Consider the following 21,434-nt stretch of genomic DNA (forward strand, 5'->3'; position numbering starts at 1 on the left):
CCCCCCCCCCCTCGCGAGGTACACCAGTCCCCCCCCAACCCGGCATTCAACCAGCTGCCGCCCGGTCCCCAGCCGCCAACTTGGTCTCCAACAGGCCGAGACTCCGCCTGCACCCGCCACGCCGTCTCCAGCAGCCGCAGCCCCAAGCGAAATCCGGTGACTTCTAACCTTTGTTATTTCGTTATTTCATATTGCATTTTAGTTCATTATTTCATATTCCATTCTTAGTACTATGCTCGTAGTAGCCCGTGTACCTTGACTTGCGTGGGATTTGTGAACATTGTCTGTTGTCTGTTGTTGCTGTTGCTGTGGTCGCTTCTTAGTTTTGCTTCGGGAGTATTCCTTTGAACGTGTGTGTGCCTTGTATCTCCTTGCTGCTGCTTTGATATTGCCACCGGGTATATCCTTATATTTTCCTATTTGTTCGTGTAGTTGTGGCTGTGGGTGGTAATGGGTGGTTAGGGTCATGTCCGAGGGGGTTGGGGCGTGGGGCTGTGGCGGGGGCGGGAGATGGGGAGAGAGCGGGAGTGGGTGGGAGGCCAAGGTTTGGCCGAGGGGGGGGTAGTGGGGGGCGCGTGGATAGCGACGGTAGGCTGAGGGTTGGGTCTTGGAATATAGGGACCCTTCAGGGGAAGTCCATAGAGCTGGTGAAGATTCTTAGGAAGAGAAGGATCAACCTTGCGTGTGTCCAAGAGACCAAGTGGGTAGGGTCTAAGGCTAGGGATGTGGACGGTTACAAGCTGTGGTACTCTGGGAGCGACAGGCGTAGGAATGGAGTTGGCATCTTGGTAGATGAAGAGCTTAGAGGTCAGGTAGTGGAGGTGAAGAGGATCAACGATAGGTTGATGACTATTAAGTTGGTCATTCGGGGGTTTACCCTGAACGTGTGTAGTGCCTATGCGCCGCATGTGGGATCGGAGGGGGAGGAGAAGATGCGGTTCTGGGAGGCTTTGGAGGAGGTGGTGAGAGGCGTGCCCAGTTCGGAGAAGATTGTTGTAGCAGGGGATTTCAACGGGCACATCGGGGCGCTATCGTGAGGCTTTGGGGATGTGCATGGTGGTTTTGGTTTTGGGGAGAGAAATGAAGAGGGTGCGACCCTATTGGAGTTTGCGAGGGCGTTTGGGCTGGTGGTGGTGAACTCGGGCTTCCCGAAGAAGGACGAGCACCTGATCACTTTTCGGAGCGCGATAGCCAGGACCCAGATTGACTTTTTGTTGCTTAGGAAAGGGGATAGGGCGTTGTGTAAAGACTGTAAAGTCATCCTGAGTGAGAATCTTTCGACCCAACATAGGCTCTTGGTTATGGATTTGGGTATAAAGAAGAATAGAAAGAGGAGGAGTAAGGAGTGTAGACCGAGAATTAAGTGGGGCGGCTTGACGCCAGTGAATGCGTGGGAGATAGGGGAGAGGTTGGCGGGAATGGGGGTGTGGGAGTGTAGGGGGGACGTGGATAATATGTGGGACAGGGCGGCAACGTGCATCAGGGAGAATGCAAGGGAGGTGTTGGGTGTTTCTAGGGGCCGGGCCGGACATCATCGGGGGGATTGGTGGTGGAATGAAGAGGTGGGGAAGAAAGTGGAGACCAAAAAAGAGGCGTATGCTAAGTTGGTGGAAAGCAAGGACGAAGAAGAGAAGCGGGTAAACAGGAAAGAGTACAAGCTAGCGAGGAAGGAGGCGAAGTCAGCGGTCACGGCAGCTAAGACGGCCGTTTTTGAGAGCTTGTATGCAGGGTTACAAGGGAAAGGAGGGGAGAAAAAGTTGTTCCGACTCGCTAAGGCTAGGGAGAGGAAGGGTCGTGACCTCGATCAGGTGAGGTGCATTAAGGGGGAGGACGGTAGAGTGTTGGTGGAGGACGGTCACATAAAGAAGAGATGGCAGTCGTACTTTCATAGGCTCTTGAATGACGAGGGGGACAGAGCTATTGTGTTAGGGGAACTGGAGCACTCAGGGGAGTGTCGGGATTTTAGCTATTGTAGACGTTTTAAGGTAGACGAGGTTAGACAGGCAGTCCGCAGGATGCGAAGGGGTAGGGCGACGGGGCCGGATGAGATACCGGTGGAGTTTTGGAAGTTCGTTGGAGAGGCTGGTGTAAGGTGGTTGACTGCATTGTTCAATGAAATTTTCAGGACGGCAAAGATGCCCGAGGCGTGGAGGTGGAGTACCATGATCCCCCTCTATAAGAATAAGGGGGACATTCAGTGTTGCAATAACTATAGGGGGATTAAGTTACTGAGTCACTCTATGAAGATATGGGAGAGAGTGGTCGAGGTGAGGCTGAGACGGATAGTGTCTATTTCGGAAAACCAGTTCGGATTTATGCCCGGCCGCTCAACGACGGAGGCAATCCACCTGGTACGGAGGTTGGTGGAGCAGTATAGGGAGAGGAAGAAGGATCTGCACATGGTGTTCATCGACCTGGAAAAGGCGTACGACAAAGTCCCCAGGGAAGTGCTTTGGAGATGCTTGGAGGTGAGTGGAGTACCGCAGGCATATATCAGAGTAATTAAGGATATGTATGAGGGAGCGAAAACCCAGGTGAGGACGGCGGGAGGAGACTCAGAGCATTTCACTGTCCTGACAGGATTGCATCAGGGATCTACTCTTAGTCCCTTTTTGTTTGCGTTAGTAATGGATGTGTTGACGCGGCGTATCCAAGGGGAGGTGCCGTGGTGTATGCTTTTTGCAGACAATGTAGTCCTGATAGATGAGACTCGAGGGGGTGTGAATGACAAATTAGAGTTGTGGAGGCAAACTCTGGAGTCTAAAGGGTTCAGGGTGAGCAGAACCAAGACAGAGTATGTGGAATGTAAGTTTAATGACGTGAGGCGGGAGAATGAGGTAGGAGTGACGCTAGAAGCACAGGAGGTAGGGAAGAGGGATAAGTTCAAGTATCTCGGGTCCGTGATCCAGAGTAACGGTGAGATTGACGAGGATGTCTCGCACCGTATTGGGGCGGGATGGATGAAGTGGAAACTCGCATCGGGGGTGCTGTGTGATAAGAAGGTGCCGCCCAAGCTTAAAGGCAAATTCTATAGGGTGGTAGTCCGTCCGGCCTTGCTGTATGGAGCGGAGTGTTGGCCAGTTAAGAACTCCCACATCCAAAAAATGAAGGTGGCAGAAATGCGGATGTTGCGCTGGATGTGTGGACTGACCCGAGGGGATAGAGTTCGGAATGAGACTATCCGGGAGAAGGTTGGTGTGACTTCAGTGGAGTGTAAGATGCGGGAAGCACGATTGAGATGGTTCGGACACGTGAAGAGGAGGGGCATGGATGCCCCGGTCCGTAGGTGTGAGAGGCTAGCGTTGGATGGTTTTAGACGGGGAAGGGGTAGACCGAAGAAGTACTGGGGTGAGGTGATTAGGCGGGACATGGAACAGTTACAGCTCACCGAGGACATGACCCTAGATAGGAAGGTCTGGAAGATGCGAATTACGGCAGAGGATTAGGGCCAGTTCGGGTCGCTAGTGTAGGGAATTAATTGGTGGGGGTGTATTCCTGTTATGATTCCGTATTCAGTGTTTCGTGTTCCGTGTTCCATGTTTATTACGAATCTGTGTGCTTTCCTCTGCTTTATATTCCTGCATTCCTGCTTTACTCTGTTTTATATTCCTTATGGGTGCCGTATCTATGTTATGTCATCTGCTTCTGTGCTGTACTATGTGTTTGTGTGATATCTCGTGACTTGAGCCGGGGGTCTTTCGGAAACAGCCTTTCTACTTCATCAGAGGTAGAGGTATGGACTGCGTACATCTTACCCCCCCCCAGACCCCACTAAGTGGGAATACACTGGGTTTGTTGTTGTTGTTGTTGTATGAGATTGTCTAGAGTTAAACAAGCTCCTCTTAAAGTGATCGAGCAGAATCAGGAAATACTGTCATCGATGCTCTTAGATACACTAGGCAGGCATTGGAAATACTGGCATCATGTAGAAAGGTTGGTACTGACTTTTATTGATTAAAGTCGGTCTACCTCCCAAAGTTTAATATTAACTTTTCCAGTTGGTGAGTATCTTTTCACATTTTGTCGGTACCCATTTTAGATACCCTTGGACTTGTTTTTATCTCCGAAAGGCATGCCTAGGTAAGTTGTTGGTAGTTCCCCAACCTTGCCTCCTAAAGGATGTGTTGATTAAGTTGCTCAACCCTTCCATGGCTATGATGGACAGAAAGGGGATAGTGGATCCCCTTTCCTCAGTCATCTTTGAGAAGCAAAAAATCCAATAGGTGCTCTGCTGACCAGGATGGTGAATTTTGCAATGCCAATACAATGCTTTATCCAGTTGATCCATCTAGCCCCATAACCCATTCTTTCCGACATTTGAGTGAGAAAACTCCATTTCAGGAAGTCAAAAGCCTTCTGAATGTCCGAATGGTCCCCGACTTGTTGCTTCTTTGTCTAGCTTCTATGCACTCATTTGCCATCATTAATGATTTGCCTTTCTTTGATGAAGGCCATCTGCTGCCTGTCCACTAGGCCATGGATTTCTTTCTTGAGTTTCTGTGCTAGGAGCTTAGCCATGATCTGGTGGACACCCCCCCCCCCCACCCCCCCACCCCAAAAAAATAAAAAAAATAAAATAAAAAAAAATAAGGCTAGTCTGAAGTCTTGTAGTTCCTCAACACCCACCTTCTTTGAAATTGGAGCAGCAAAAGTTGCATTCTGGCTCTTTCCAAAGAAACACCTCTCATGGAAATTCTGAATTGTAGCTACAAGATATGCGCTAATAATGTCCGACACTGTTTGATGAATTCCATTAAGAAGCCATCTGGACCTGGGGCCTTGTCTGCGGCACATTCCTTGATGCTTTCTGGTATCTCTTGTGGTTCAATAGGGGCTTCCAACATGGAACTTCCCCTGCACTGATCCTAGGGCAATTCACCTTCTCTAATTGAGGTTTCCACTCTTATGTTTTAGCATATAAGTTCTCATAGAAGGCCACTATTTCCTTTCTTGATTTCTACTGATTCTCTATCATCACCTCTCCCACTTTCAGTCTACCAGTAGTATTGGCTCTGCTATGTATATGTGTTGTTTTATGAAAGAAGCTGGTGTTTTTATCAACTTCCTTTAGCCATGTTGCCTTGGACCTTGGTATCCAAGCTGTCTCTTCTTTCTTGGCTATATTTTCAAATTCATTTATAAGGGTCATTCTAGACACGATCTCTTCCTTTTATAAGGTTCTATGCTTCTGTTTTTGTTCCAATTCGGCTCATTGTGTAAGTACTCTCTGCTTCTGAATCCCCAGATTCGCTTGAATTTTTTAACTCCACTCCTTTAGTTTGGTCTTCATAGCCTTCAGCTTGGCCACTAGAACAAAATCAGGGCGGCCAACACTAGAGAATGAATCCCAGTAGTTCTTGACCTTCTGACACCCTCTGTTTGAAGCCACCAATTCTAGAATTTGAAGAGCGGAAGCCTCACAATCACCACACTGCAACATAATTGGAGAATGATCTGATGTTACCCTTGGCATGATTGACTATTGTTTAATGTTTCTGAAGCAACTGTCCAGATTTTCTGAAATAAAAAACATGTCCAACCTGGCTGCTATATCCTATCTCTCCCCTTTTTTCTGTGTGTATTTCCCCTCTTCAACTCTAGGTCCATTAGATCGTCTCCTATGAATTCAAAGAAGTCTGTCATGGCTTTAATTCTGAGACAACTCTCCTTCTTTGATGGGTGCCTAGTGGTATTAATGTCACCACATAGGGACCTGAAAAAGGCCGCCTAGTAGCTCCAAGCTCTTCCACCTTTCTACTCTTCCATTTGGGGCGTATACCCCTGTTAAGTGCTAGTCTACGTTCTGGTTCTTCCCCGTGAATCTACAAGATATAGAGTATCTCCTCGCACTACTTTCTTCTCCATACCGGAGGAAACCCCCTTTTCAACCTTCAAACCCCAAGTTCCGCTAGCTTCCAATTGAACATAATTCACCACCTACTTCCCAAATTTCCTCGTCATATCCCATTGGAGAATTATCATATTCTTCCAAAATCTAAGAATATTTTTGATCAATCTCCTTTCTGCCATAGTTTAGTCCCCTCACGTTCCTCGAGATGATTTTCAAATTCATGTCCTTTATAGGTAGATACCCCCTTGCTTCTAGACCCATTACTCCATAACTTGTTATCTAGTTCTAACTTTTTTAGCTCCATTGTCGTCTTCTTTACTGTTGTTTGTAGGACCCTTTTTTGTTGCCTGTTATTATCTGCCTTTTTGAAAAACTCCTTAGTCTTCTCCTCGTAGCTTTTGCAATTCTCCCTGAATTCAGAGCTTAGCTTGATTATGTACTCTTGAATCCATTCTGCTATGTTCTTTTCATGTTCAATTCCTTATGTTGGTAATTTCGTTCTAAGATGGATAGCCTCATCCCCAATGTGATTCATTGCTTCAAAGCTCCTTAGCCTTCTCCTTGTAGCTTTTGAAATTCACTCCGAATTCAGAGCTTAGCTTGATTTATGTACTCTTGAATCCATTCTGCTATGTTCTTTTCCTTTTCAATTCCGTCTGCTGGTAATTTTGTTCTAAGATGGATAGCCTCATCCCCTATGTGTTTCACTGCTTCAAATTGATCATTTAGTTGCATGGCTGATGTCTCTCCTTTGCCTTCTTGTTTCGACCCCTCCACCATTATTTTCTCTGTTGGTTTGTCGTGTTGATCATCTGGGCTCTCATTCTCCACCTCAATTAACTCCACTCGACTATTGCGGGTTTTTGTTAGAGATATTTGCTTGAATTTCTTTCTATATCCCTAGTTATTATCTTCTTTTTGGCCTCGTTTGAGTTCCTTCTCGATGGAGCCACCACAGTAGTCGCCGATCTTTTTGAAGATGCTCTGTGACCATAAACATAGTGGAAGTCCTAAGATTCTGACCCACACCTTTTCTCGCCATCAGCCCATAGTTGGGTTCCACAATTCGAGTGTCAACTTTTGTCTTTTTCTAGCTTCAGGTTTCGTTTTAGACATGTTCTTCTATTTTCTCTGATGAAAGCTTGAATAAAAATAGCCCGTTCATTGCGAAGTCATAAATTCATCCTACTGTTTTCTAGGAGTTCTAGGCCCATATCCTAACCTCATTCAGAGTTAGGGTCTCGTGTGCCGCCGTTTGAAATCTACTTGTGATAAACATAGAAGATATATTATTGAATTGTTGTATCTAAATTATTACGTTGAGACCCTATTTATAGACACTACATTAGACTCCTTTTCCAACCGAGACACTAACATTACAATCTTTGTTCAAGTAGGACACTGACATTACAATTCTTTTCCAAGTAGGATTCTATATACTATTTCTATTCCTACTCATATTTTAACACCCCTCAAGCTGGTGCGCATACAAGTCATATGTACCGAGCTTGTTATAAATGTAATTAATACGAGGACTAGTGAGGGACTTAGTGAAAATATCTGCAAGTTGATCACTCGATTTCACAAATTTTGTAACAATATCTCTGGAGAGTTTCTCTCACAAAGTGACAATCAATCTCAATGTGCTTAGTCTTCTCATAAAATGCCAAATTTGATGCGATATGAAGAGCCGCTTGATTATTATACACAAGTTCTATTTCACCGATTTCTCCAAATTTTAACTCCCCCAGCAATTGTATAATCTAAACTCGTTCACAAGTGGCTATTGCAATTGCTCGATATTCCGCATCTGCACTAGATCGAGCAACCACACCTTGTTTCTTACTCTTCTAGGATGAGAAGTTACCTCCTAAAACACAATATCCTGATGTAGAACGTCTGTCACAAGGTGATCTGCCCAATCAACGTTTGTATATCTAGCGATCTACTTATGACCTCGATCCTCGAAGAGTAATCCTTTAGCTGGAGTTGACTTAATATATCGCACAATGAGAACAACTGCGCAATGACTATCATAGGGAGAAGCCATAAACTTACAACACTCATAGGATAGGAAATGTCAGGTCTGGTCACTGTGAGATGATTCAACTTACCAACTAGATACCTATATCTTCTAGGATCATTGAGTGGGTTTCCTCGTCCTGCAGGAGTGTAGTATTTAGATCCATAGGAGGGTCAATATGTTTACAGCTCAGCATTCCTGTCTCCTCGAGGTCTTTAGTTTGAAAATGTTGAAAGTGGTGTTGCTTCAAACTAATGATACGATCTTGATCGTTGCCGGTAATAACGATATTATCAACGTAAACCACTAAATAAATAAATAAATTTGGATATAATGTCTATAAAACACAAAGTGGTCTTACTGTATTGAACTTCCCAAATCGGGCTCGAGGAGATTGTTTTAGACCATAAAGTGACTGACGCAATTGACACAGCAGACTAGACTCCCCCGAGTAACAAAACCACGTGGTTGCTCCATATAAACTTCCTCCTCAAGGTCACCATAGAGAAAAGCAGAAAAATAGGCCAGTATCGGATAATAGCCATGGATATAAAAAGACGAACATATGCTATTTTAGCCACGGGAGAGGAAGTATCACTGTAATCAAGCCCAAATATCCGAGTGTACCCCTTGGCAACAAGGTGAGCCTTAGGTTGATCAATTTGGCCGTTCGAACCTTTAATGTATAAACATAATGACAACTATCAGTTGATTAAAGGATTTCCTTTAAGTGAGAGGAACAAGCTCCCAAGTATCACTTAATGTAAAGAAAGTAGACATCTCATCAATGATAGTGTGTCACCATCTTGGATGAGAAAGTGCTTCTTTTGTAACTTAGGGATGGAGATAGAGGACAAAGATGATATAAAGTATAATGGGGTGATGATAGATGATGATAACTTAAAAGGGTATAATGAGGATTAGTATTAAGAGTGGATCGTATATGTTTTCGAAGTGTAATCGGAGGAGACAAGTTCGTAGTAGGTGCAGGGTCAGGTGCAGGACGAGAATCATGTGAGCTTGATGTTGTACATGGATGACGATGATATGTTAGGAGTGGTGGCATTGTACGTGGAGTTGTAGAAGGTATTATAGACTCCTCAAAAGTCTGTGCAGGTAAGACTGGTGGCACTACGGACGGAGATGTAGAAGTAATGGTACGATCCTCTAAAGTCAATATAGGTAAGACCTCAGACATGTTAGGATGATCAGGATCAGAAGATTTAAAGTAAGGTTGAGATTCAAAGAATGTGACATCAGCTGACATAAGGTATCGAGGAAGATCAGTGAGTAGTATTGATATCCCTTTTTTACTCTAGAATAACCAAGAAAGATACATTTGAGAGCGCGAGGTGTCAATTTATCTTTCTATGTGCTGAAGTTATGGACAAAACATGTACTTTCAAACACACGAGGCGGAAAGAGAGTATAAAGGTGACTGTGGAAATAATATTGAATAAGGAATTTGATTTTGAATGGAAGATGAAAACATCGATTAATTAAATAGCGAGATGCGATGACTGCATTGCCCCAAAAGATAGTAGAACACGGTATTGAATAAGAAGAGTTCGAACAGTCTTGATGAGGTGCCTATTCTTCCTCTCTGCTACTCCATTCTGTTGAGGGGCATACAGACAAGAACTCTGATGAATAATTGCTTGATGAGTCATAAATTGTTGAAATTGGTAGGACATAAACTCTAAGGCGTGATCTCTACGAAAGATAGGAATAAAGACCAAATTGATTTTGTATTTCAGCACAGTAACTCTTGATTATAGGAAACAATTTAGAGCGATCTTTCATTAAGAAAATTCAAGTACATCTTGAATAATCATCAATGATGCTAACAAAATAATGGAATCCTGAGGTTGAACTGATTCTACTAGGATCCCAAATATTAGAGTGAACTAAGGTAAAGATAAACTCTGCACGATTCTTAATACTACGTTGAAAGGTAGTTCGAGTGTGTGTCCCAAGTGCACTCACAATCTAATATGGATAGGCTAGACGAATAGGCACTATCTTTTGTAACTTGAACAAACTTGGATGTCCCAAACATTTGTGAATTACGTTCGGGGGATCTATAACTGGACATGCTATGGAGGAGTTAAGATAGTAGAGGCCTTACTGATTCATGTCATGTACCAATTGTTTGTCCCGTACTATGGTCATTAATGATAAAAGAGTCCTCAAGAAATAATATGCTACAATTTAGGGATCGAGTCAAAAGGACTTATCGATGCAACATTAAAAGGACAACCAGGGACATAAAGCGCATATAATTTTGAAGTAATAAAGATTATGGGATTAGCTTGTCTAACTCCTTTTGCTTTGGTTTGGTTACCATTGGCTAAAGTGACAGTTGGAAGAGACTGTGAACAAATAATATTTGATAGAAGTGATTTATCACCAGAAATGTGGTTAGAAGCGCCAGAGTCCACAACCCATGATTCAAAGGTATGAGATTGTGCAGTTAATGCTATTGGTAGAAATATCTGCTTACTTGCTCGATATTAAAGAATGAAGATACTCATTATATTCCTTTTTTGATAAATACACCCTTTGATTACATATGGTTTTAGATTGAGCAACATGAGCATTTTTAGGTGGTCGACCATGTGAAGAATAACATATTTCACGTGTATGTCCAAGCCTATTACAATAACTATACTTAGGTCGAGAAGTATGTCACGAGTGTGTCCAAGTCGTCTACAATAACGACACATAGAACAAGATCTTCCAAAACGACCTTCCCCTTATCGATTTTTCATGGACTGTGACGTTTGATTTTCTGATCTCCTTATTAAGGGTTCAACCTTTATCACAGGACTAAACCGAGCAAAAAATTAGGAAATTTGTTGCTGGAATTTGGAAAAAAGTGTTCAGTCGTCGAAATTGAAAAATTGCACAGTGACACCGATTTTGCTGGAATGACGCACAACGATACTTTTCTTATCAATCTGGCTCTAATACCGTATGAGAAATATAGGAGAAGATATATTATTGAATTGTTGTATCTAAATTATTACATTGAGACCCTATTTATAGATATTACATTAGATTCCTTTTCCAACTGGGACACTTACATTACAATCCTTTTTCAAGTAGGACACTGACATTACAATTCTTTTTCAAGTTGGATTCTATATACTATTCCTATTTCTACTCATATTCTAACACCTACAAAGTAGGTATTTGTTCAGAAGATCCTTTTCTGAAGTGTGTCTATCTCCTTTGATTCTGATGCTATAATTTCCCTAATGGTCACTCAAATATGGGATCTTTACTTTGAAAGTCACTTAATTTTGGTTTTTACTTTAAAAGTTACTCAATTTAAGGGATATTTACTTAGAAAGTCACTCAACTATGAGTGTTTTACTTACAATGTCACTCAACCTATTTAAATAGTTTTGTTAATTAAAATTTGCTAAATAGAAATTTTATTTAAAACCAAAATTCTATGAAATAAAAGATACTCATATTAACCATTCATGGCTAACTAACTAATATTTGAGACTACTCTAAATATAAAAAAAAAAATCTATGACTAAGGGGGCTTGGGAGAGTAGAGGGGATGTGGATAGTATGTGAAAGACGACTGTCGGTTGCATTATGGAGACAACAAGAGAGGTGTTGGGTGTCTCGAGAGGCTGATCGGGCAAGCATCAGAGGGATTGGTGGTGGCACGAAGAAGTTAAGAGGAAGATGGAGACTAAGAAGGTGGCTTGTGCGAAGTTGGTGGAGAGCAAGAATGAAGAGGAGAAGCGGATGAATAGGGAGAAGTATAAGTTAGCTAGGAAAGAGGCTAAGTTAGCGGTTGCTACGACTAATAGTCAACAACTTTCCTGAGCTTATATGCGGCTTTAAAGGAGAATAATGGGGATAAGAAGTTTAGGCCGGTCAAAGCTAGGGAGTAGAGGGCTTGTGACCTTGATCAAGTGAAGTGCATCAAGGGTGAGGATGGCAAAGTGTTGGTGGATGCCACCTTCATTAGGAAGAGGTGACCGTTTTACTTTCATAGACTTTTGAACGACGAGGGGATGGAGGTTTAGTGCTAGGGGACTTGGAGTACTCAGGGAGGTGTCGCGATTACGGTTATTGTAGCGTATTAAGGTTGAGGAGGCCAATGATGCTATTTGTAGGATGCATATGGGTAGGGCGATTGGGCCAGATGAGATTTCGGTGGATTTTTGGAAGAGCACTGGTAGGGTAAGCATGGAGTGGCTGACAGGGTTGTTTAACATCATTTTTAGGACGATGAAGATGTCGGAAGCTTGGAGATGGAGTACGATGATTCCTTTATACAAGAACAAGGAGCCATTCAGAGTTGTAACAATTATAGGGGTATCAAGTTGGTGAGTTATACTATGAAGGTTTGGGAAAGAGTGGTAAAGTTAAGGATGAGGAGGATCGTGACTATTTTTGAGAATCAGTTTGGATTTTATGTCAGGATGCTCGACTACTGAAGCCATTCTTCTTGTGAGGAGATTAGTGGAGCAGTATAAGGATAAGAAGGACTTGCACATTGTGTTCATCGATCTTGAGAAGGCGTACGACAAAGTCGCCAGGGAGGTCTTGTGGAGGTGCTTGGAGGTTAGAGGTGTGCCTGTGGTGTACATTAGGTCAATCAGGACATGTACGACGGAGCAAAGACTCGTGTGAAAACGGTAGGAGGATATTCAGAGCACTTTCCTGTTTGACTGGGTTGCATCAGGGATCGACTCTTAGGCCCTGTTTGGCCATGAAAATTACTTTTTTCCGGAGTTGGATTTGAAGTTGAAGTTGGAGTTGTGTTTGGTCATGAATATAAATTAAAGTTGTTTTTGAAATTTTGTGAGAGAAGTATGAGTGAAAAAAGTGAAAACAAGTAAAACTTGTTTTCACTTTTCCAAATAATTTTTCGAAGTTGGAGTTGGAAAATTCATGGCCAAATAGTGCGTGTTTTCACTTTTTTCACTAAAGTGAAATAATTTTTCGAAAAAAAGGAAAAAAATTTCTATTGCCAAACGGCTACTTAGTTTGTTTTTATTCTCCTTGGTGATGGATGTATTGACACGACATATTCAAGGGGAGGTGCCTTGGTGTATGTTATTTGCAGATGATGTAGTGCTTATTGACTATATCCAGGGAGCAGTTAATGATAAGTTGGAGGTTTGGAGACAGATCCTAGAGTCTAAAGGGTTTAGGTAGAGCAGGACCAAGATGGAGTACTTAGAGTGTAAGTTCAGCGATTTGATGCATGAGGCTGACGTGGTAGTAAAGTTGAATTCTCAGGCCATTTGGAAGAGAGATAGTTTTAAGTATCTTGGGTCTATGATATAGGGGAATGGAGAGATTGACGAGGATGTCATGCACCGTATTGGTGCAGGGTGGTTGAAATGGAAGCTCGCTTCGCAAGTCTTGTGTGATAAGAAGTGCCTCCTAAGCTTAAAGGTAAGTTCTATAGAGTGGTAGTCTGACCGGCTTTGTGTATGGAGTAGAGTGTTGCCAATTAAGAACTCCCACATCCAAAAGTTGAAGGTGGTGGAGATGAGGATATTGAGATGAATGTGCGGACTTACCAGGAGGGATAGGATTAGAAATGAGATTATTCGAGAGAAGGTGAGAATGACTTCGATGGAAGACAAGTTGCGGGAAGTAAGGTTGAGATGGTTTGGACATGTGATGAGGTGGTGCACGGATGTCCCGATACAGAGGTGTGAGAGACTTGCTATGGATGGTTTCAGACGGAGTAGAGGTGGGTCGAAGAGATATTGGAGGGAAGTGATTAGGCATGACATGAAGCAGCTACAAAGGACATGAAGCTTGATAAGAAGATGTGAAGGACGCGGATTAGGGTAAGGGTTAGTGGGTAGGAGTGTATCCTTACTAGTAGGGAAGAGTGCTTTGTTTGTCGATATACCTGTAGTCATAGTGTTATGCATGTGTCGTGTAATTTCTTATTCGTGGTGTTTTGGTGATGTTTGTTATTTCGGATAGATAGTTCATAGTATTACTCTGTGTGTGTATTGTTTCTTTTATTATCTAGTGGTTTGTTACCTCATTTTGTTTTCTGTTTTTCTGTTTTTTGCTTGTTATACTGTTATTTGTCATGAGTTGGGGGTCTATAAAAACAACCTCTCTACTTTGTATGAGGTAGTGGTTTGGACTGCGTACACTTTACCTTCCCCGGACCCCACTTTGTGGGAATACATTGGGTATGTTGTTGTTGTTGTAATTTATGACTACTTTCGTATATAAAATTATGATAGTTTCTTGCGTCTTTTTGAAGATCAAAACAATCGTAGACGTATCGCTTCCATGCATGCACAAGTGCAGGAAAGTTTGACAAATTATAATTCATGAGAAAATAATCTTCAAACTGTTAAATATTGGTTCTTAGTATTAAATTTACTAAAATAAATTAAATGATCATGAAATTGGTTAAATGAATATCTTATATTTCTTAGAAATATGGGTTTAAATAAAAATTTTATGTCAGCAAATTTTAATTAAAAAATGAATTTAATAGGTTAAGTGACTTTGTAAATAGAACATCCATAGTTAGTGACTTTCTGAGACGAGAACCTTTAGTTGAGTGATTTTTGAAGTAAAAATCAAAGTTGAGTGACTTTTTGATTAAAGAGGTTCTAGTTTAGTGACCATTTGGGATATTACTCCTTCAGTGAGATTACACATATATAAATTTTGCAATTTTGTGGGCTATGTTTCCCCTCCCTCCTCTGTAATATCTGTCCGGTGTAATAATGACGGATTGGTGCTGGCTTTGAATAGCTATGATACTGATGTATCCCCCATTTTCATTGTACTCGAGTGCAAAATGTTTCTGAGAAGTGATTCTTTGTCTTCCATCTTCTGACTTCTTTCTCGTGCTTTTGATGCTTCAATTAATACTGCTAGCAACCATTGTAGAGTTTTATGACTAAACTACTCTCCTAATAAATTTCTGCTACATTCAGATCCATTTGTACCATGCTTCTATTCCTGACTGGCATTTAGTGATCTCATACGATTTGAATCCAGCATTGTAGTAATGCTGTTCTCGCCTGATGCATTAGCTCCGGTCATCCTACCATAGTTGGATCCTCAAAAAAGGAAAGTCGAAAAACTGGCTAAAGACTGTCTACGAAAAGCAACAACAATAACAACAGTCTACGAAAAGATTTCCTTGCTATTGGTACATGAGAGCATTTTTAACTCATCAAATTGCAATATCATATTTCTATAAATAATTATTAATATTAGTAGAATTTGGCTAGACATAATGTGAATCTTTGGGTAAGGAGAGCATGAAGTGGAAATGGAAAATAAAACTTTTGCCTTGTAGAGAGAAAATACTTCAAGGAAACTATGACTATGCTTTTGAAAAAGTTCGGCTTTCTTTCCCCTTTCTATTGGTAGCGTCATGTGGAAATTTTAGCTGGTTTCTTCTGGTTAATAAATGCTTAACTTCTTTTTGTCCCATTTGTCAAACAAGAATATTAGCCACTAGGCATATCTTGCAAAATATTCTTTTAAGGCCAAATAGTTAGTGGAGTCCATTCTTGAAAGTGCAATTTTCTCGATTTCACCAGTTTTTCCTTATAAACATTTTCTTGCACTTCATTCATTTTCCGTAGTGATGATGATGTTTGATTGCTACTTTCAAATGTCTTGCATATGTCAATTCCTAGGTGTATGCTTACGGGTAAAGTAGTGTTTATTTCTTTTACAATCCTCTGAGCATTTGTCATAATTTAAGGAGTGACTCTATGGGTGTGTTTGGTACGAAAGAAAACATTTTCTTCCAATTTTCTCGTGTTTGGTTGGCTTAAAGGTTTTGGAAAATGTTTTTTTAAATCAACTTATTTTCCTCAAATCTAAGTAAAATGATTTTCAAGGAAAACATTTTCCAAAACTCTCTTTCAACCTCACTCTTTACGTTGAAATATTCATGCAACTCTCAAAATCACCCATCCCTACTCTGACCCCATCGAAAAAAAATATTTCAAATTTCTTTCTTACCTTATCTCCTACCCAAAACGGAAACCCCCCCCCCCCCCCCCTCTCCCTCCCTCTTCCCCCTAAAAAAAAATTAAATTTTTGAAAATTTATCTTTAGAAATTTTTGAAATTTTTCCTTATCTCACCCTCACTCCCCTACCCTGACCCCCACCCCCCATTCAAAAAAACTATTTTAAATTTTTTCTTACCTTATCCCCTAATCCAAAACTCAAATCCCTACTCCCTTTGAACTTTTTTCTTTCCCTCTCCTCCTCCTACCTACCTCCCTTCCCCCTTCCAAAAGCAAATTAATTTTTCTTACCCCCTTTACTCCCCTACCCCCTACTAGCCCTTTCCCCCCTTAAACAAATTACTTTTAAATTTTTTTTTTGTCTCACATTTACTATCTATTTTGACAACCTCAATCCTACCTACCAACCCCTTCCCCCCCCTCCCCTAAAGAAAACAAAATTTAAATTTGTTTTTTTTAAAAAAAAATTTGAAACTTTTTTCTTATCCCACCTTTCTTATCCTATTCGTTCTCATTGTTTTTTGTTAAATATATACAAATACTTTTAAAAAATATATACTTACCCAATTTGCATAACGAACACAAGAATATACGTAAGAAACAACTTATTTTTCTAGAAAACTTTTTTCTTCCTTTATATCGAACACACCCTAAAAGAACTATTTTCAGGGTCAAAAATTATTTTTCTAAAATGTATTTTTACTCTTTAGCTAAGCACTAAAATGTATTTTCTGAGAAATAATTTTTCATTCTCCAACTAAACTGTAGAAAACATTTTCAGGAAAATATTTTCCATCCACTAATCAAACATCAGAAATTAAGTAAGAAACCAACTTATTTTCCTGGAAAATATTTTTAGGAAAATATTTTTCATGAAAAATATTTTTCTTCTTACCAAACACACCCTATGTGCCGGTGAAAGGTTCTTGTTTTTTTTTTTTTTTAATTTTTTTTGGATAACTGTGGTGTTCGGCCAGCCTGCACACGACAACTGCACGTGTCCCTATTTTCAAGTTACACTTGTTTTACTTTTATTTGATGAACATACGCTTAATGTTTGGTTAGTATTAGAATTGGAGTAGGAACACGAATAGTACATAGAATTCTACTTAAAAAAGGATTGCAATGCAGTGTCCTAGTAGAAAAAAATTTATAGTATAGCCTCCTAGGTGGAAAAGGATTATAGTAGTGTATAAATAAGGTCTCAGTGCAATAGTGTAGATATAGAAAAATTCAATAATATTCTTCTTTTATATTTCTCACATGGTATTCGAGCCTCTATGATCTTGGTAGAGAATCAAAGAGCTTTCGCTGTAGATGGACGGTTATTACCCATATATCGCTTGTCCGGCCAAAGATTATGTTAGCAAAAGTTGGGCGATCGTGCTTCTTTTCGATGGATTCTCATGATATCTAATTTGCATAGCACCGTGCATCTTTCTGGTGACTACTTTTTCAAATTTGATTTGCGTAGCACCGTGCTTCTTTCCAGTGACTACTTTTTCATATTTGATTGGCGTAGTACCGTGCATCTTTTCGGTAACTACTTTCTCATATCTAAGTTGCATAGCACCGTATATTTTTTCTGACTACTTTTTCATATCTGAGTTGTGTAGCACCGTGGGCTTTCCGGTGGTTCCTCAGATTTGATTTGTAGTTTAGTGTCTTTTCGGTGACTCTTCAGATTTGATTTACCTAGTTTCAGTAGGGTTGAGCCATCATTCCGATCTTACCCATATAGTTTCTTAGATTTGACCACTTTTTAGCCGTCAAATCTAATATCCGGTGGCTTCAATACTGTTCTGGCGATTCCAGGCTTACTCCAACCGTTTTTTTGAGCAATTCTTTTTCTAATAGGTTTTCCCAGTCCTTGCGAGCCTTTCCATTAGTTTTTTTTTTTGGTATATAGATCATTGGAACCCTAATTCGACCACCATTGTCAGTTTTCGGCGAGATTTTTCAGACCCCTTTCGATTTTCTCGGAGTCCTATGGATAAGTCTGAATCTTTAATAAGGAGATCAGAAAATCAAACATCGCTTTGTGATGAGATGGGCAAAGGGTCCAAATCACTGATTGCGCAAGTTCATCATGAGAGGACCAAACACATACACATTGAGATTGATTATCACTTTGTCAAAGAAAATAAACTCTCAGAAGATATTGTATTTTCGTAGTTGGAAAAGGATTATTGTATAGTGTCTAATAGGGTCTCAGTGTAATAGTGTAGAAAAAAAATTCAATAATATTTTTTTTTATATTTCTCACAGTTAGAATGGAAAATGTTTTCCTATTTCCTTTTGTTGCTTGTGCTAAATACTTTTGAGAAAATATTTTCCTAAAGAACATATTCTGCCGAAAGTTGTGGAAAGTGACTTCCTTCAGAAAGCAAGGGAAGTCATTTTCTAGCCTTAAAAAAGAGTGGTGTTACACACCCTGGTTTTTTCTTCCTAGCTCTATATATTACCGGAAACCTACCTTTCAAGACAATGCCACAGAGAACACAAAAAGAGTGGTGTTACACACCCCGTTTTTTTCTTCCTAGCTCTATATATTACCGGAAACCTACCTTTCAAGACAATGCCACTGATAACACAAAGCCAATGTGTTGATGATGACTGTTGTCACTCTGCCATAAAACTGCTTCTGGGTAATACTAAATATTTTTTTTTTTAATGAAGTAACATCATAATACTTATAATTGTATTTTACGTTTATTATGCATCTTTATTGGATACTCCCTCCATTTCAATTGAAGTGTGCTGTTTTTCTGCTTAGTTTGCTTAAAAAAGAATGTTTTTTTTTATATTTGGTAACCGTTTGATTCCAAAATCCTATGACATATTTAAGAACACAAATTTAAAGGACATATTGGTGCATTACTCTCGACTTTAATTTAAGACCACAAGATTCACTAGTCCCTTATACTTTAAATACCTTGCCTAGTCAAAACTAAAACACCAATTGAATTGGAGGGAGCAATTTTGTTGCTTCTAAAACTCACTCAAATCTTATCTTTTTCAGTTTCAATATTGATATATTTTATTTATTATCCAATGAAAATATCTATTGTAGGAACTTTGTTTTTCTCCTTGGCAACCATACGGTAGAAAATATTTTCTATTCATTAACGAACACGGGAAAATAAATAAGAAGCCACATATTTTCTAAAAAGCAATTTGCTTCATACCAAACACACCTTAAGTTCCGGATCATTTTGATGGAGCTAGGCTTAACATATATTGTTCTATCAAACCTTATGATTTATCGAACGTATTGCAAGCATGGGATTTAGTTATAGAATTTGTACATGACTTCTTTTATCATCTTCTTTCTCAAGAGTGAAGATTCTCAGAGTTATTCGGTTCTTGTGTTGGTGGGATGTACTAGATACCCCATGAAATTAGCTTAGGTGCGGACAAGCTAGCCTAGACACCATAGTTATTTGGAAAAACAAGATCATGAAGCATGCATGCATTATTTGATATTCTGAGATCATGAATTGGATATTTTGATATATTCTTGTGGAATATTCTGCAGTGTGTACAGCAACATCCACCACCCAAGCAAGTTGGCTGTGGGTGCAGATTTTCATTGTTTTAAAAATAAAATCGAGCCAAAATGGGAGGATCCTGTATGTGCCAATGGAGGGAAGTGGACGATGAACTTTCCTAGGGGTAAATCTGATACCTGCTGGCTGTATACGGTATGCCCATGATGTTTCTTTTTTCTTATTTTTTTTTCATAACTGTGGTGTCCGGGCCAGCTTGCGCGCACCTCGACTAATTCCATACCTGTCACCTCCCACCAGCAACATGTACCAGGTAACTCTATCCACCAAGGCTAAAACAGATGGAAGAAATCACGTAGTGTTTATCTGTTGGGAATTGAACTTGAGACCTCATGGTGCTCAACCCAACTTTACTGCATGCCCATGATGTTTCTATCTGATTCTTAATCTTGTATCAAATATGGCTTTTTTTCTTTTTTCATATGGATGAAGTTCGTACTTATATTTTCTGATATGGAATTAACTGTAGCTGCTGGCACTGATTGGAGAGCAATTTGATTATGGAGATGAAATTTGTGGAGCGGTTGTTAATGTTCGAGTTAGACAGGAGAAAATAGCTCTGTGGACCAGGAATGCTGCCAATGAAATAGCTCAGGTAATTTCTGTAAAAAAATAAAATAAATAATGTAAGTATTTATTACTATCGAGTTTTGGCTTTGACTAGGAGCTTCTTTACTTTGAGAGACTAATAGTCTATTTGGTCAAGCTTCTAAAATTAACTTATTTCGGAAAGTGCTTTAAATAAAGTGCTTTTGGTGAGAAGCAGTTCATGTTTGACCAATAAATTTAAAAAGCACTTTTAAGCAACAATTATATTTGACCAAACTTTTTAAAAGTGCTTTTTAAGTTTATTTTTCTCAGAAGTGCTTTTCAAAAAGTGTTCTTTGAGAAAATCTACTCTTTTAGGCTTCCGAGAGAAACAACTTCTGTTACTCCCAGAAAGCACTTATTTTCTCCCAAAAGCTTGACCAAACACCTCAACAATAACAATATATCTAGTGTATTCCCACAAAATGAGGTCTGACTTGGCCAAACATCCCACTTTTTAAAATTTTGTACTTTTGAAAAAAAATAAGCTTGGCCAAATAGGCTATAAGTTAAGAAACAGGAAATGTAGTGCTAATTCTGTTGCGGTATGCTTAAACGTCATGTATCCCATTTGGTGACGCCATTTGATAGTGATGGCAGCAGACAGCACTAGAAGTACCTGTAGTTAGTCTAAAGCTTGAGACAGAGAACGTCAGTCACAATTTTTTCCCCAGTAATGACTTTGATGATTGGTTAGAATTTGAATTCCAATTCTAGGAACTAAGTGGTCTTTAACTGAAGTGTATCAATGTCCAGGAATGCACCAAGGGGAAAGAATGTCAGAAAGGGGCATGTATACAATTGTGGTTAAATCCTTGGAACTTTTTAAATTGTCTTAAGAAGTATATCAACATTTGGGGATACATCATGAATGAAGAGAAAATCATGGCAATAGTGTCTGTTTACTTGTGAAATGGCATGCCCTTACATCTGAAGTTTAAGGTCTTCTGTGAGCACTTATATATGAAAATTTAGGTTTTCTATGTATATATGCTGCATGAATTCTCTCTAGTATTTTTGTTAAATCTATGTGCATGCTGCAAAGAGGCAGCCTGTGCTGAATGCTCCAGGCACCCATGTGTTCATATTCTGTATTTAATCAGCCGGAGGGTAAGTCTAGATCTGTAACAGGTACAACTTTTATTCCCTTAAGCCTGTTAGCACAATCAGAAACTGATACATGTTTCCTAACAAAGATGTATTGTTATATATATATATATATATCACATTTTCATGCATCCAAGGGTTTAGCTCTAGTGGTCAATGCTGAAATGAACCACAAGAGACTAGTGTTCAAACCCTAACAAAGTGTTAGGATTTCTAGAGAAGGATTGAGTCACAGGACGATGAAGAGAAAAATCTAAATCAATTGACTTCAACTTTTCCTTGC

General features: G+C 40.0%; 1 protein-coding gene across 1 annotated transcript in view; it reads left to right on the top strand.

The window, feature by feature from the left end:
- The window catches only part of LOC107857627 (eukaryotic translation initiation factor 4E-2), a 46,550-nt gene that overhangs the window by 10,886 nt on the left and 14,230 nt on the right, over positions 1–21,434 (top strand). The window contains exons 2-3 of the mRNA XM_016702482.2: positions 19,426–19,591; positions 19,926–20,051. Coding sequence (XP_016557968.1) covers positions 19,426–19,591; positions 19,926–20,051 — 292 coding nt within the window. The remainder of the gene's footprint in view (positions 1–19,425; positions 19,592–19,925; positions 20,052–21,434) is intronic.

This window comes from Capsicum annuum, chromosome 2 (assembly GCF_002878395.1).
Source record: "Capsicum annuum cultivar UCD-10X-F1 chromosome 2, UCD10Xv1.1, whole genome shotgun sequence".
Lineage (NCBI taxonomy): Eukaryota > Viridiplantae > Streptophyta > Magnoliopsida > Solanales > Solanaceae > Capsicum > Capsicum annuum.